At 37.1% G+C, this 14,149-nt stretch overlaps 2 protein-coding genes across 9 annotated transcripts in view; one reads left to right on the top strand and one right to left on the bottom strand.

Moving 5' to 3' along the window:
• LOC135844208 (uncharacterized) overlaps positions 1-14,149 on the top strand; it is a 73,853-nt gene that overhangs the window by 45,794 nt on the left and 13,910 nt on the right. For 7 of the 8 annotated variants that reach the window (XM_065362354.1, XM_065362349.1, XM_065362351.1 and 4 more), the window contains 12 exons: positions 133-337; positions 2,082-2,209; positions 3,597-3,729; positions 3,894-4,181; positions 5,015-5,137; positions 6,320-6,376; positions 6,457-6,509; positions 6,613-6,742; positions 6,826-7,002; positions 7,480-7,780; positions 7,866-8,538; positions 8,919-9,031. In XM_065362354.1, the coding sequence (XP_065218426.1) occupies positions 133-337; positions 2,082-2,209; positions 3,597-3,729; positions 3,894-4,181; positions 5,015-5,137; positions 6,320-6,376; positions 6,457-6,509; positions 6,613-6,742; positions 6,826-7,002; positions 7,480-7,780; positions 7,866-8,538; positions 8,919-9,031 (2,381 nt within the window). Of the gene's footprint in view, positions 1-132; positions 338-2,081; positions 2,210-3,364; positions 3,514-3,596; positions 3,730-3,893; positions 4,182-5,014; positions 5,138-6,319; positions 6,377-6,456; positions 6,510-6,612; positions 6,743-6,825; positions 7,003-7,479; positions 7,781-7,865; positions 8,539-8,918; positions 9,032-14,149 lie in introns of those variants that run through there. The other variant, XM_065362356.1, reaches the window with a different exon arrangement.
• LOC135844209 (telomere zinc finger-associated protein) lies at positions 9,226-11,149 on the bottom strand. Its single transcript, XM_065362357.1, has 2 exons — positions 10,943-11,149; positions 9,226-10,713 (listed from the first exon to the last, which is right to left on the bottom strand). Exon 2 carries the CDS (start codon positions 10,700-10,702, stop codon positions 9,614-9,616), a length of 1,089 nt encoding a protein of 362 aa, XP_065218429.1. The 5' UTR covers positions 10,703-10,713; positions 10,943-11,149; the 3' UTR covers positions 9,226-9,613.

Genomic DNA, 14,149 nt, shown 5'->3' on the forward strand with positions numbered 1-14,149 from the left:
TTTTTTGAAATTGTTGATTTTTTTTTTGTTTGCATGTGTCTTTTATGTATTTTGTATCATCTGTTTGTTGTTGAGTTTACGAAGTCGTACAGATTTATTAATCAAATTTTGTTTCTTTTCTTCTGTTTACAGTTTATCGAATCCGGCTTCATTACCTCTCGGCGGCAGTGGCAGTTTCAAAGTTTCTTCCGCTCAAAATACCTCAATACCTTACCCAAGTTACCCCGGAAGCGGCGAATTGTCTTCTAGATATGTGCAGCCAAGTTCACAATATAATAGTTCCGATAGACCCAGTTCCAACAGCACGAGCTCCTATAGCGAAAATAACCATAGTTCGGTAAGTTCCGAAAATTTTCGACCATCAATACAAATAGTTGAAGTCAAGGGGGGGGGAATTTCAGATTAAATATTTTTCGTAACTGAGTTGATAATAAAGAGTTCCCGAGGTTCATTTTTCAATCCCTCATTGTATGCAGAAGTTTTTGTAATTGTTCACCATTTTTGATGAATTTTTGAGTCAAAATTGTGGCACAGAAAATTGAACAACAGGCACTTGAAAATTTTCGAAATCAACGTTTAAAAAATGGTTTGAAAGAAACTAAAGTTCAAAATGAGATATTGATGAAAAAAACGTTCATCAATTTTCAGAGGAAAAGTTGGACAGGGTTGATCAAATCTGAAAATCATAGAGTTTATCCGAGAATTGTTTAGGATATCGAAAAAATTTCGTAAAATTGTTGCAACTCAAGAAGATTGGGCTTTTGAGGTATTTTGATTTTTTAAAATTTCATTTCAATTTACTTTTCAAAATTATTCCAAGATTTTGGCTCATTTTTTGTGCCCATAAGTATTATTTTGAACGTTTTTGTTAGCGTTTCAATACTGCTTACCACAGTTTTATCAACTCATGTGCTGAGTTTTTTTGATTTCTGAGACATGTTGAATCGTAGACGCTTCAGTGGCTGTTATTCATTCTCAGTGGAAAACTTTTTCTTCAAATTGATGGATTTTCACTGTTTTCATAAAAATTTGGGGTCTTCTCAAAATAGGTCCCAATCAGATCAAAATTTTTTCTCTTTAAAAAAAATGAAGCCTTGTTTTTCAATTATTTCTTGAAATTTGAGTCAAGATGTGCAAAAATTACTAAATATTAATTTTCTAAATTTTTGAGACATTTAAGCCTCTCCATTCTTTTCAAGCCCACCTCATAAAGAAAGTAGATATTTCAACCGGCAAAAAATTTTTAATCCGGCCAAAATCGAATCGAAAGAGGATCTTGAAACTGCTTGAAATATGTACATCATCAGTAAAACTGCAGGTGCTGAAATTCATTTTTCAATTTTTAGCGAACTTCAAAAAATTGATTACCAATTCAAATTTGGTCCATCTTTCAGTCACAAGAAAACCCAAAATTTGATCAAATTGATACGAAGGGCTTAAATTGAGTCTGTATTCTATTTTTGACTTTTCTAGTCACTTGGTAATGGTTTCAAACACAGATCGGCCAAGTATTTGTTTTTTAAAAAATCCGTCAAAAATCAAAAAAAGAATTTCAGCACATGAAATTTTTTCTGGTGGTGTTTTTTAAGGTCTTCTTTTAGTTTTTCGATTCCTCTTTGCCTAGTTCATAAATTTTTGGGTCCGATTGGGATACTTTCTTTTCCAAATTTGTCATATCTCAAAGCAAATTTCAAGTATTCGCACACTTCAATTTTTTGGACAAAAAATTACTCGAATTGAGCTCAATTCCATCATTTTTAAAAATTTTGTAGCACGATGTTCAAATTTTATGATTTGAAAGTCACTAAAACCAGAATTTATAATTGAATTTTTTTTCATTTTAGGGCCTCAACGTCCCTCCAAAACTCCTCCATGTCCAAAATGTATGTATTTGTACCTAACCTATATCTTGGTCTAGTGCGCGTGTAGTGTACTCATGGCTCTGATGAGATGTTAAATTCATCGATTTTGAAATGAATTTTGTTGTTTCATAATTTTCTCATTTTTCTAGTTCGTACTTTATCTTAAGTATTTATTCCTCCTTCAAAATATCTAATCGATTGTTTGTTTTTCATTTTCAGTCTGTGATCGGGAGAGGCGATAGAAATAGCACTAGTAATAGTTCGTTGGGCGAATACATGCCTCCGAAGTCGAGAGCCGTTTTGAATTCAGATCATAGGAGTAGCCATCCGAGCAATCGGATAAATTCGTAAGTATTGCTATTTATTCGCAGCAGATCGGGAGGGTTCTATGTGGGTAAGGATTCAAAATTGGATGAAGAAACGAACACGAGGTTGATCTAGTTGAATTTTAGTGCCTTTGCCTCGAAATTTGAGAAAAATTTTCCAATATTGTGACCCTCTTTTGCTTCCTTCTCTATCCAGTGAAAATAGCCACCTGATAGATTTGGGTTTGTGATGAGTTGATTGAGAGTAATGTGAAGATATTTGTGAAATGTCGGTCTATTCAAATTATTTCGTGCTTACATTTTGCAATCTTCAAGTATCGATGTTTCTGTGCACTTCTGTTCTCCTTCATACCCTCAAACGGCGTAAAAATTATCAAATTTTCACGTTTTCATCGTGAGAATTTGGTCACATAGAACTTGCATGGTCGAGTCTCGAGTCGTCGTCGTCGTCGCAATCAGCGAAGTCAGCGGCGCGACGTCGCGTCGTCGAGCTAAAGCTAACGGTGTTAATAGAATCGAAACGAAATGAAAATATGAACGAACGTCGAGAAAACGTGAGTGTGAATGGGTAAGTGGGGTACGCGGAGGGAGACCGCGAAGGCGAACAAGGTGAGAGCGGTGTTTGCGACGTTGCATTGTATATAGAGTAGCAGCCGAGTCGACGTTGCAAAATTTACCGTGTTTATCGTAATTAACGAATAATGATGTCATAATTTTTTTATCGGATGAAGGAGCGAGAGAGACAGATAAACAGAGTACGTGTTTGTGTAAGTGTATGTGTGTGTGTGTGAGTGAAGGCAGAAGCAGGCAGAAGGCGCGCGCGATTGACCGATTCGAAGTTTTTATATTACCCAGCTTCGCGATAAAAGTTGAAAGTTTAGTTATTTATGATTCACTTTTATTAATTATTATTGTTGTTGTTGTTGCGACGATCGACGTTTGCTATGTAGTTGTGTTAGTGTGATATATGGGGTCCCCGCATTGCCCCGCGTTGTAGAGAAGACAGAAATACGCGAGTGTACAATTGGCGAAGAATGAGAAAAAAAATTACCAAGAGAGAGCATTGTGTACTGTGGTACAATTTGATATTGTTATCTCGATCCACGTTTCTCTCCTCTCCTTGTCGGTCTTTCTATCTCTTTCTACCTAATCTTTCTTCGTTCAGTATGTGTTATTTGAGGTAGTCTAGAGTGCTGCGTAGTCGAATAATTTAAACGTGTGCGTAATATTTATCGAAAAAATAATTATTCGCGATATGTTACGATGGTTTTGAAGAACGTAGGCGAATTTGAGGTGTTTGAAAAATATATTCGCGTATGTAGTATGTAAGTCGATGGAGAGAATATGCAATATTTTATATGTAATTTCAAATTTGCGTTCGTATTATTAATATTAGTTTTCTTCGCAGGGCCGAAAGTTATCCGGAGAGTATACTGAATACTGCTTACCACGTAGATCATGGAGCGCCGCCGAATAAAAGGATTAAATACAACGAAGCGGTTAAACCGGAACTCCAGCAACCTCTCAGAGTGGATACCAGCGTACGTGTTGCAATAATAATACTATAATATATTTGTATTTACATGTGTGTTGTAGTGGTATGCTAGCTAAATAACGATACGTTAATTCGATAAAATAGTATTTATTTTGGTACAAAATTATGCATTTTCCTCTTCTGTCGGCTAATTTTCGGTTTGTTTTGCAGGAACGACCCGTGTACAATCCACCGGTGGAAGCGATCTCACCAACATTGCCACCGCAGCCGCCTCCACCTCCCCCAGCGCCGCCGCCTAATACGGCTCAAAATGCAAACTCTCCCGAAACTTCGGCTGCGACCGCCGCCGAAGCGAATGATAAACAAGACGAGGCTGTGATCAATGTAGATTCTTATAGTTGTAGTAATAATCCTACCGAGTTAGTCGACCTACTCACCAAAATTGAAGATGAAATTCGCAAAACCGATCAACAAATTCAGCAGTTGAAAAAGAAACAGGTACGTGTCGTCTGCTGCGATGTTTTCGGTGTCGAAAAGTGTGTGGAGGCGAATGTTAGCATAGTTTCGAGTAAATCGATATCGAGATTTTTTGGCCGCCATTCCGTCGAGAGAACGTTCGTACATGAGGAGGAGAATTTGCCACAACGACCGCTGCCTGGCTCTGAGGCTTTCTGCGGCGAGCACGATGATGGGTTATTTAAACAACTTGAGTGATGTTCCATGTAGATTCCGATGCTAATGTTTTGTATGTGTAGGTTGGGTAAGGGATTCGGTAATATCTCGGTATGATAATGCGTTCGCAAGAGTATATTATACTCATCGTGTATACGTTTCTTATGTATATTGATTTGCACTCGGTGAACTCTCGTATGTACTATAATGCGAGGACGAAGAATCGAAGATGACGACGATGCGATGGTATCGAAGAAGAAATCTAAAATACCGGCAGTTTGCCAAACAATATACGTAGAGAGTGGCGTAAAATTCGTACGACCGCGTTGCCAAATTTTCCTCGGGTCAAACGTTGTAGTAAATAGTAATAGTACGAGAGTATCATGCTAGGAGAGGAAGAAAGAAAGAGGCGGAAGTGGAAAGGAGATTGATAGGATTTGTTTGTGATCGCTGATACGATCTAAACGACTAACACTAAGAATTGAGTGATTTTGTCGAATATGTCAGGCGATGATTTTTGCCAAAAAAAAAAAAAAAATGAAACGATCGAGAGAGATACGATATTAGATGAAATTAATACGTGTTATTTATATACGATAGGATTACATATTTTTTTTTCACGATGTTATTTTAATGATATTTTTATTCGATTATTGCAGAAAGAAATGGAAGAAAATACAGATTTTGCTAACGCCGCCACCATCAAAGTCGAACCAGAATGCGAAGAGATAATATTACCAAAATTGATTCAAGTCGCGAAACGTATTTATGACGAGAACTGGGTCAGTATACAACACATCGTAGAACGATGCTCATCGATGTGGAATTACCGTTTTTTTTTTGCTTTCTTCTCTTTCTGTGTATCTTTATTATTATCACTTTACTGAGTGTATAACAGTTCTGTCTCTCTTTCTACAACATACTCCTATGTCGACGAACCAAAAGAATATAAACAGCGAAAAAAAATTCGCGTTGGTTTAAGAAAAAAAAAAGAGGAAGAAAAAGAAATTCTCCGTTGAACGAAATCCGACGACCCAAGAAACAGGAGCGGAGGGATAGAAAACCACCGAACGTCATTTTATATTCTTGCGGCGGCTTAAATGTCGTAATCTTTTGTAAATACATACGACGAATGTCAGACGAGAGTACATATCGTGTCTTAATGCGCTCGTTACGATCGTTGATATTTTTATAACGAATTTTTCCTTCAGCTCGTCGTATATCGTGTTCTTGAATGCAAGGAAGTCACGAGTGGAAATATGTATCTTCGGTAATGAATACGTCCGGTGGTTTGGTTTGGTTGGGTACGAAATTACGAATACGAACTCGTCGATGATGTTTTTTCATTTCTTTTTAGAGTAAACTGAAAATTTTGGTTCGATTGCTTATGGGATCTGGATCGGGTTTTTGGGATTAGGCTTTTGAAAAATAGGGGTATTTGGAGTTCATTTTTGAGGAAGAATATGATCCAAATTTACTGCTAGTGTTCGATGGGAAATCGATTTGGAAGATATAAGCACTATTGGAGCAATCTAGTAGAATTCGTTGACATCAGGATAGGTTGAAAGAGTGGAAATGGAAGGTGTACTACTCCCTCCTCTTTCTAGTGAGAAAAACTGTCATTCTGATGAAAGTTTCAAATATTCTGACGTTCGTATTTTTTGAGCGTATTTTCGATTCTTTGAAAACTTTCTTTTGGTTCGTCACGTCACTTTAAAATGGTAATTTTTCTGTTTCTTTGCTTGATTGTGAGAGATATCTTCTTTTTTAATATTATTATTATTATTATTGATATTTTTGGAAGAAATCTCTTACACGAGGAACAGTGGAATGTGCCTAAGGCGAATCCAGCATCCTATCTACGTATTTCTTTAGCTGTACACTTTTCTGCTTGAATTTTTGTACGTTTCAACGTCGGAATGTAACCAATGCCAATTATACTAAATTCGTTTTTCTGATTTCAGGACAAAGCCAACATTTCGCATCAATTCTTCATCAAATTCGGCGCTTTAGAAGATTTAGTAAGTTTCTCTTCAAATTATCGAACTAGTTCGATTAAAATGAATCTTTTGAAATTGATTTTCAATTTTTACTTTTACAGCCTGTTTATAACCAAGCTCCAGATACCGAAATATATCATGAAAATAAGAAAAAGTAAGCGTTTGCATTCTTTTTCCAAATTTGTAGGCCTATTTGTACCTAAACGTATTTTTGATTTGAAATATTCTAATCTTCGTTTGTTTTGTTCTCTTCGCAGATATGCTGAACTGAAACCTTTCTTGATCGATAAAATTAGAAAAGAGAAACAGGCTAAAGAAGCTAGAGATCAAAATATCGCGTTGACCTACAACAAAATGAGCACCGAATGGAAACGTAAATTAGAAAAGGTATTTTGAATTTTGTAATTTATCGTCGTCGATTTTTATTATTGGAATTTTCCAACTAATTATCGTTAATTTGATATTTTTAGATCGAAAATTCGCAAAAACGTAAAGCTAGAGATTTAAAGAACAGAGAAGTTTTCGAAAAAGTATTCCCAGAATTACGTAAACAACGCGAAGATAAAGAAAGGTTTAGCAGATCAGGTGGCCGAGTCAGAAGCGAGGCTGATTTAGAAGAAATTATGGACGGATTACAAGAACAAGAGGTACTTACCTGAAATATTCTTTCAGCATAGCTGACTATGTTGACAGTTTTTCCTTTTTTTTTGAAAGGAGGGGGGTATGAGAGTCGAAGAGGCGATGTACAAATAGATTCGATTTTTGGTCGATTTTTTTTTGGCGATGACCAACACGAAAAAATTGAGAAAATCGGATTGTTTGAATTATGGCTGCAATGGAATATTGGAGAAAAATTGCTGAAATTATCGTTATCTAACGGTTTTTTAGTTTGTATCAGGTATTAGGCCTACGACTAGAAAAAATTGAATAGGCCTTATGGCTCTTTCTGAAATTATCATCGATTGATCATTTTTCATTTTCATTAAATTCAGAATTGCTCCATGATGTTTTGCTTTCCCTCCTGTTTTTGGCATTTTTCTCTTTCACATGTCATTGCTCATTCTGAATCAAATTTTGCGCAAACACGGCCGATATTTTATGAATTTTATTTTTCATTTTTACAGCTGGAAGACAAGAAAATGAGATCGTACGCTGTGATTCCGCCTTTGATGTTAGATTCGAAACAGCGAAGGTATTCGTTTATCAATAACAACGGTTTGATTACGGATTTACCTAAAGTTGCCAAAGAAAACGAGTATTACAACATTTGGACGGAATCGGAGAAGGAAATCTTCAAAGAGAAATTTCTCCAGCATCCGAAAAATTTCGGCGTCATAGCTTCGTACCTGGAGAAGAAAACAGTCTGCGAATGTGTAGCCTACTATTACCATAGCAAGAAAACCGAACATTATAAACGTTTGTTAAGTAAGTTGAAAGCAATGGTAACCTTTACACGAGAGTATAGTCTTCGAAATTTGATTTTAATTCTGTATGGTTTTGTCTATTATAGGAAAATCGCGACGAACGAGAGCTCGAAATCTGCAGGGTAAGGCTAGCGGCGCGAATGCTAGCGGTCTGGCCAATCCGGGTGATATATTGTACAACAATACGCCCGGCGTTACGACGCGTTTGCAACGCGAGCAAATCCAACAACAACAAAGACTGGAACAGCCGCAGAATTTGTCTGTAGCCGCGACGAGCACGACTAGCACTAATAGCACGACTAGTATGGCTGGTAGTAGCACGTCAGCGACGGCCGCAAGTACTGCTGCTGCGAGTACGTCGACGACGACCGCAACGACAGCCGTTTCGACCACATCTACGACAGTTACCGAAAGTACGCCTATGGATACGAGCTCCACCAGTACGAATATCATCGGAGGCGCCGCACCGGCTGAAAGTAGCGTAGAAATTTCAACGACTACGTACCTGAATGGTGCCGAAGCGAGCACAGCAGCGGTTGCGGCCACTACGACCTCCAGCGCGGATAATTGTTCGGTTACCGGTGGCAATGCCGCCGGTAGCGCGAAGACGGCCGGTTCGGAAAGCGTCAGTAGTGATGTGACCGATTTGACTGCTGCTACGAGTGCTAAAGTCGTACCTGATACAGTATTAGATGGCCGGTCCGCCATTAGTCCGGTGTCGCCGGCTGGTAATACTGTAAATAACGATGCTGTGAAAAGGTGAGGCTACGGGATTGCTGCGACAGGGTGTCTAATTGGTCTTACGAGTCGTAGATTTGACGAATTGAAATTTTCTCCTCACTTTATTCGAGATTCGGTGTTGAGAAATTGCGAAAACGCTCTATTAGGTGTACCAGAGCAATATCACTTTCAATTTGAAACCCCACTTGTGAAATTGGCTGAAGGGTAGAGCCTAAGAATCAAAAAAACACTCCTATATGTCAAAAGTCAATTTTTGGAGGGGAAATGTGAGAAAAATTGTGCTCTGGGTCGTGTATTTTGATTCGGAGAATTTTTAGACACCCTTTTAAGAAAATTAATTGATAATTTTCGTTTTATGAATTGGAATGATAATTAATGTCTTTTTTTTCAAATTATAGTGAAACTAAACCAGATATTAAGAAAAAAGAAAGGAGAAAAGATGATAAGAAGAAAAACGATACCAATACTCAAGTCGGTGATACGTCCGAGGAGGATACCCTTCCATCTGAAAGTAAGAAATCATTTGAATTCATTTGTATGAATATTCGATTCGATAAAAGGATAAAAACGAGACTAGGTACACGTTTATTGGCGATAAGGTTTCATATATTGATCGCAAACTAAGTACATAATTGCTACAATACGAGAACATTATCATCGTTTTGCAAAAAAAATTAGTGACGAACGATAAGTGTATATTCTAAATATTCTTTGAGACTGCTCAATTAGGAAAATAACGAATTTTTTATCTACATTTTTTTCTATGTCCTCCCCCTTCCCTCACACATGAAGAAATTGGAGAAAAATTCCAATTCTGCTGGAATCGAAAAATTGATCAATATTAGGTCTGGAATCAATTTTTAACACTCGATTTTTAAAAATATCAAATTTTCGTTTTTGAGAAAACTAATCCGTTATGTTTTGTTTTTTTTTCCATTTGCTGTCCAATTTTTTGGAAATGCCCGTCAAATTTTACTACCTCTTGAAAAATTCTTCGATAAAAGAAATAAACTAATCGTTTTTTTTTTTAAAATTTCTATATTTAAATACGATTAAAATATCTTCGATTAATTTACGTAACGCAAATCACTGTCTAATCAGAGTTATCTCGTGTCTCCGAATGATGCAGCTTTCGATGTTTATGAACGAAATAATAACTAGGGAACTTCGATCCGCAAGTTTTACAGGTGTAACATTGCAAATTACTAGTTTCGGTTTTCTTCTTACTCTTCAACTCTGCCGAATTCGTTGGTTTGGTACTCTGTGACGTTGTAATTGCATTTGCACCTCCGTTGCTGCTCCCAGCGGTGTTGTTTTTTTTAAATTTGTGATAATTTTTAAACACGTGTTTGCATCCTTGACAGGCGACGTTGATTTGCGTCGTATTAGTTTGATCTTTGGAAGAACAACCGTTGGTGATTGCTTTATTAGGATCGTAGTATTTGTTGATAACTTTACGAAATTTAATCGGTCCGTCGCAACAGGCAATGTCCAAAATTACGTTAGGCGGAGTGTTGGATTTTTTCGAATGATTCGGCGGCGGATTTTCGACGTCCTCGTTGATCGAAGGCGATTTCGTTACGTTTTCGTCGACTACGGTTGTTCGATTACGATTCGTATCATCTTCGGCGAAGTCGGATTTTATTAGATTTCCTACCGGTTTAAAGATGGACGGCGAGAGATCGTTGGACGTACGTAAAGGTTGATATTTCAACGTTTGGATTCCGTCGAAAGGCGGACTGGTGTTCGGAACAAAGATCTTTTTACGAGGTATTGGTTTGACGATGGATTTACTGGATGATGATAGTTGTTGTTGTTGCGATTCGGCGATGAATTGTCGACACAGAGCGAGAGCTTCGGTGATATGTAGCAGATTGCTGGCGAGAAAAAGTTCGTAAACATTGAGAGCGTTCAGGTCTAGATGACCGGTGTACATAAAGGTGAGCAGATAAGCGAACGTTTGAGCGTTAATGTTGGATATGTGTACTTCGTAGCCTTTGTACGTGGCTAGGAGCGTTTTGAAGTAGCCGCTGTGATTGGACAGGATGAATTTATGAGCGAAAAATTTCACCGCGTTGTGAACGTTTCCTACGATTAGAGCGATATCCGGTTGCAGATTGGTGGCGTTTTCGGTCGATTCGTGGTGACGTTTTGTCCAATGGTAGTACATCGAGTTGAGCATTTTCGATCGAGCTGCGAATAGAAAATATAGAATGAAGAGGAAATTAGTTATTGGGTCGAGATATTGGAAAAATCGGAAATGTATTAATTCTGGGAAGAATATTCAATTCGAATTTTGATTGTCGATTTTGAAAAAAAAAAAAAAATGGAACGAAATTTGATTAAACGATTTATAAAAATTCTAGAAAATTGCTTCGAAAGTCACGAAGAAACTAAAAATAATAAGTGTGAAATTGCTTACCTGTTATACGAAAATTATTTTTCTTTCGTTTCAGTAAAAATCATGACAAGCTAACAGTGCGAATAAAATTCAATTTAATCTACACCGAAAAAAGGGGAAAAATCGCGAAAATTCGAAAAACAATGTGATTACGTTGTAAAAGGTGGTCACTGGATAAATTATAACTGCAGAACTGCACTTTTCATTCTTCTGCTCTCAGGTTGAACATCAACTGTTGAGACGTGCGTGTTAATAAATTTCCGAGGCGAGGGATAAACGCTTGGTATTTTCCCCTCTTCATGCCTGCGACTCTGCGACGGGTTCGGGCAGAAGTATTGTGGTTTCGTTTCGACGCTGATTCTTCGTTCAACAATTTCATCTCCCAACCTTTTCGCGAAATTCGGTAAACGTAGGGCAGCATTTGAAATAAAAGGACGTTGGCGTATTTGGATTCTTTTTTTTTTCAATTTTAAACGCGTTCCTAATAAAATAGAGATTTCAAAAAAATGTCAATAGCGAACATTCTTTTTCAAATTTAGTTTCGTGCATTTTTTTTACTGTTGGTTATTTTACGTATTTTTGTAAAATTTTGTGCAAGTTTCGTTTTTTAGGAAGTGGGCTGAAGCCGGAGACTTCATCGTCCCCGAAATGGGGGGGGGGGGGCAGGACATTAGAACACTTTGTCTTCGCTGCAGTCGCATCAAATCAGTGATAGTGTAATTCGAATTTGAATGACGAATCTGTTTTTTTCATACATATTTGGCTCAAAGCTAAGAGAAAAGTGGCTTCCTCCTCAATTTTTTGGGAGTTTGAAATTTCATTATTCAAAAAATAGGAGTTTTTTTCGTTTTAGGACACCGCTAGGGAGCGGCAAGAGGGGTCACAGGGATTGGATTAAAAAATCAAGCAGTACTCGATGTGTCTTCAAATTAATGAAAATCAAACCCTCACTACACAGTTCGGTCTGTTTTTTTTTCAAAATCGAAGAGTAAATTTCCCTCAAAAATGAAAACTTGACTTTTAATTTTTTGATTTTTGACCATTTTTGGTGCAATGGTGAGTGGTAGGGGGTAAGATGAATAACTACTCTTCTTTAATAATTTTTGCAGATTTCGATTACAATTATTAGCAGACCTCCCCCTCACTTGTATATTTTTCTCCTTCCACGAGGTGTTGAAATGCTGCCTCTCTGCAGAATGACGACAGGATTTTATTGAATTTGAAATTTTCTTCAAGCCTCGACTCAGTCGACTCGTGAAAATGAAATGAAAAACAAGAAAAAACTATTAAAATCAAATAAGCTAACAAATTTCACATTCTTCAGCAGAAACTTCGTTCTTTTCTAAAGAATTTTGCAAAGTGAAACGAATCCGGATCAAACCCCAAATCAATTTGCGCTCTGTACATTATTTTGTAAGAATTTGTAAGTGATTATTTTCGTTCAACATCTTATCGACTTGTTGATGCAAGAAAGATTGTAATTTTTACATTACTTTGTAAAAATTTGTAAGTGATTATTTTCATTCAATATCTTATCAACTTGATGATGCAAGAAAGATTGTAATTTTTGGGTACCACTCGATAGGTAAGTTTAACGCGATTACATTTATTTAATCGTCGTAAAACGCGTTTATATTTATTCAAAAAGCACCGTAACCCAGGCCAATTGCAGTGGAAGGGAAAGCAGAGAAATGAATACGCGGAATTAAATACTTATGCTGCGTTACAGATGATACCCTTTTTTGAGGTTGGTCGACGTCGCTCGACTGCGACAACCACAACAACACATATACATACATGCGTAGATACAGATAGCACAGACTCGCGAGAGATAAAACAGCATAATTTTTCCAGAAGCAAAGAGTGAGAGAGAGATACATGTACGTGAGGCGCAGCATCAGCTAGGGACAGAGCAGAGGAAGATGTTTATTTGTTCAAGGCAGAGGGTAAAAGTTGGTGGATGAAGGAGAAGGGCGACGCGACGCCGACGGGGTGGTGTAATGGAGAGAAAGGGAAGAAATTCGAATTAGCGCGTTTCAAGCGTAGGTACCCTTCGACCCCGCGACGCTCGTCATTAGTTTGCCAGTTTTGCCAAAAGGGATAGCTACTGGAAAGAGTGAGAGAGACGGAGTCGATTCAATATCACAATGGAATTAATATTTACTCTCTTAAAACGTGTGTGTAATCTTTTTAATATTTGCTTCGGGTTTTAGAATGGTTGGAATTTAGATTTTTTTTTTCGAAATAGGGTCGTGCTGGGTTTAGTCTTTGGTGTTGGAGGGGTATCGAAGAGATATTCATAAACATTTCCATTCCAAAAAAAATTAGCTCTCAGAATTGAGTCTGTATGATATTTTTCTTCATCACGAATAATTGGAACATATTTTCCAAATTTGGAAAAAATTCAAAAAATTTCAACCCAACAAGCTGAATAGCATTTCATTCATTTCTAACCATCCAATTTTCAAATCTACTTTTAAATCGAGTTTTTCCCAGCGATTCTGTCCAACTCTGGCTGGAAGCAGAGTGTAATCGAGGGGAAGGGGGAGATTGGAGTACGAAGCGCGAATGAATGATTAATATTTTAATTAAGCTCGCGAGTAGAGAGAGATATATGTATGTACACATCGTGTATGTGTGAGGTGGTTTTCATAATTTCCTAGTACGAAGTAATACACAGGTTGTTTGATGGCGACGTTAAACGAATTAGGTTCTACATTTTGCAAAATGTGTCCGTCAAGTGGGTAATTTTGACGCGGTATTTTATTCGCAATGTTTATCGTTTATCATGTACCTACATATATCGCGCACGTTTCGTTTATATTGTATGAGGGTTCGCTGTGCTTAGGTAATTATCTTCAGCTAATTTGTGATGTTTATTCGTTGTATGTATTGTAGCTAGATGTGGCACAATGACAGTGCAGGAAAAAATAATAATTTAGTTGGTTGAAAATGTTCGGTTTCCTCCTCTAAACCCCCCCCCCTCTCATCAATTCTGAAAAATTGGGGAAACTTGAAAATATTTGTTTGATACCAGTTGATGATTTTTTTTGCATAGCTAAAAGTGAATTTTCTGAAAGAAATTCTAAACTTTCGTTCAAGCTCACCTCAATTTTTTTCGTGAAAAAAAAATAATTTTTACGAAAATTTGTTCATTTTAGACTTTCTATAATCTGATGTTTTAAAAATTTTGGTTTTCTACAAATTTGTTGGTGGGTCAATATTTTG

Source organism: Planococcus citri, chromosome 4 (assembly GCF_950023065.1).
Source record: "Planococcus citri chromosome 4, ihPlaCitr1.1, whole genome shotgun sequence".
NCBI lineage: Eukaryota > Metazoa > Arthropoda > Insecta > Hemiptera > Pseudococcidae > Planococcus > Planococcus citri.

Excerpts from the sequence above, each read along its gene's own strand:
- LOC135844209 (XM_065362357.1), bottom strand. The coding sequence starts at position 10,702 with ATGCTCAACTCGATGTACTACCATTGGACAAAACGTCACCACGAATCG.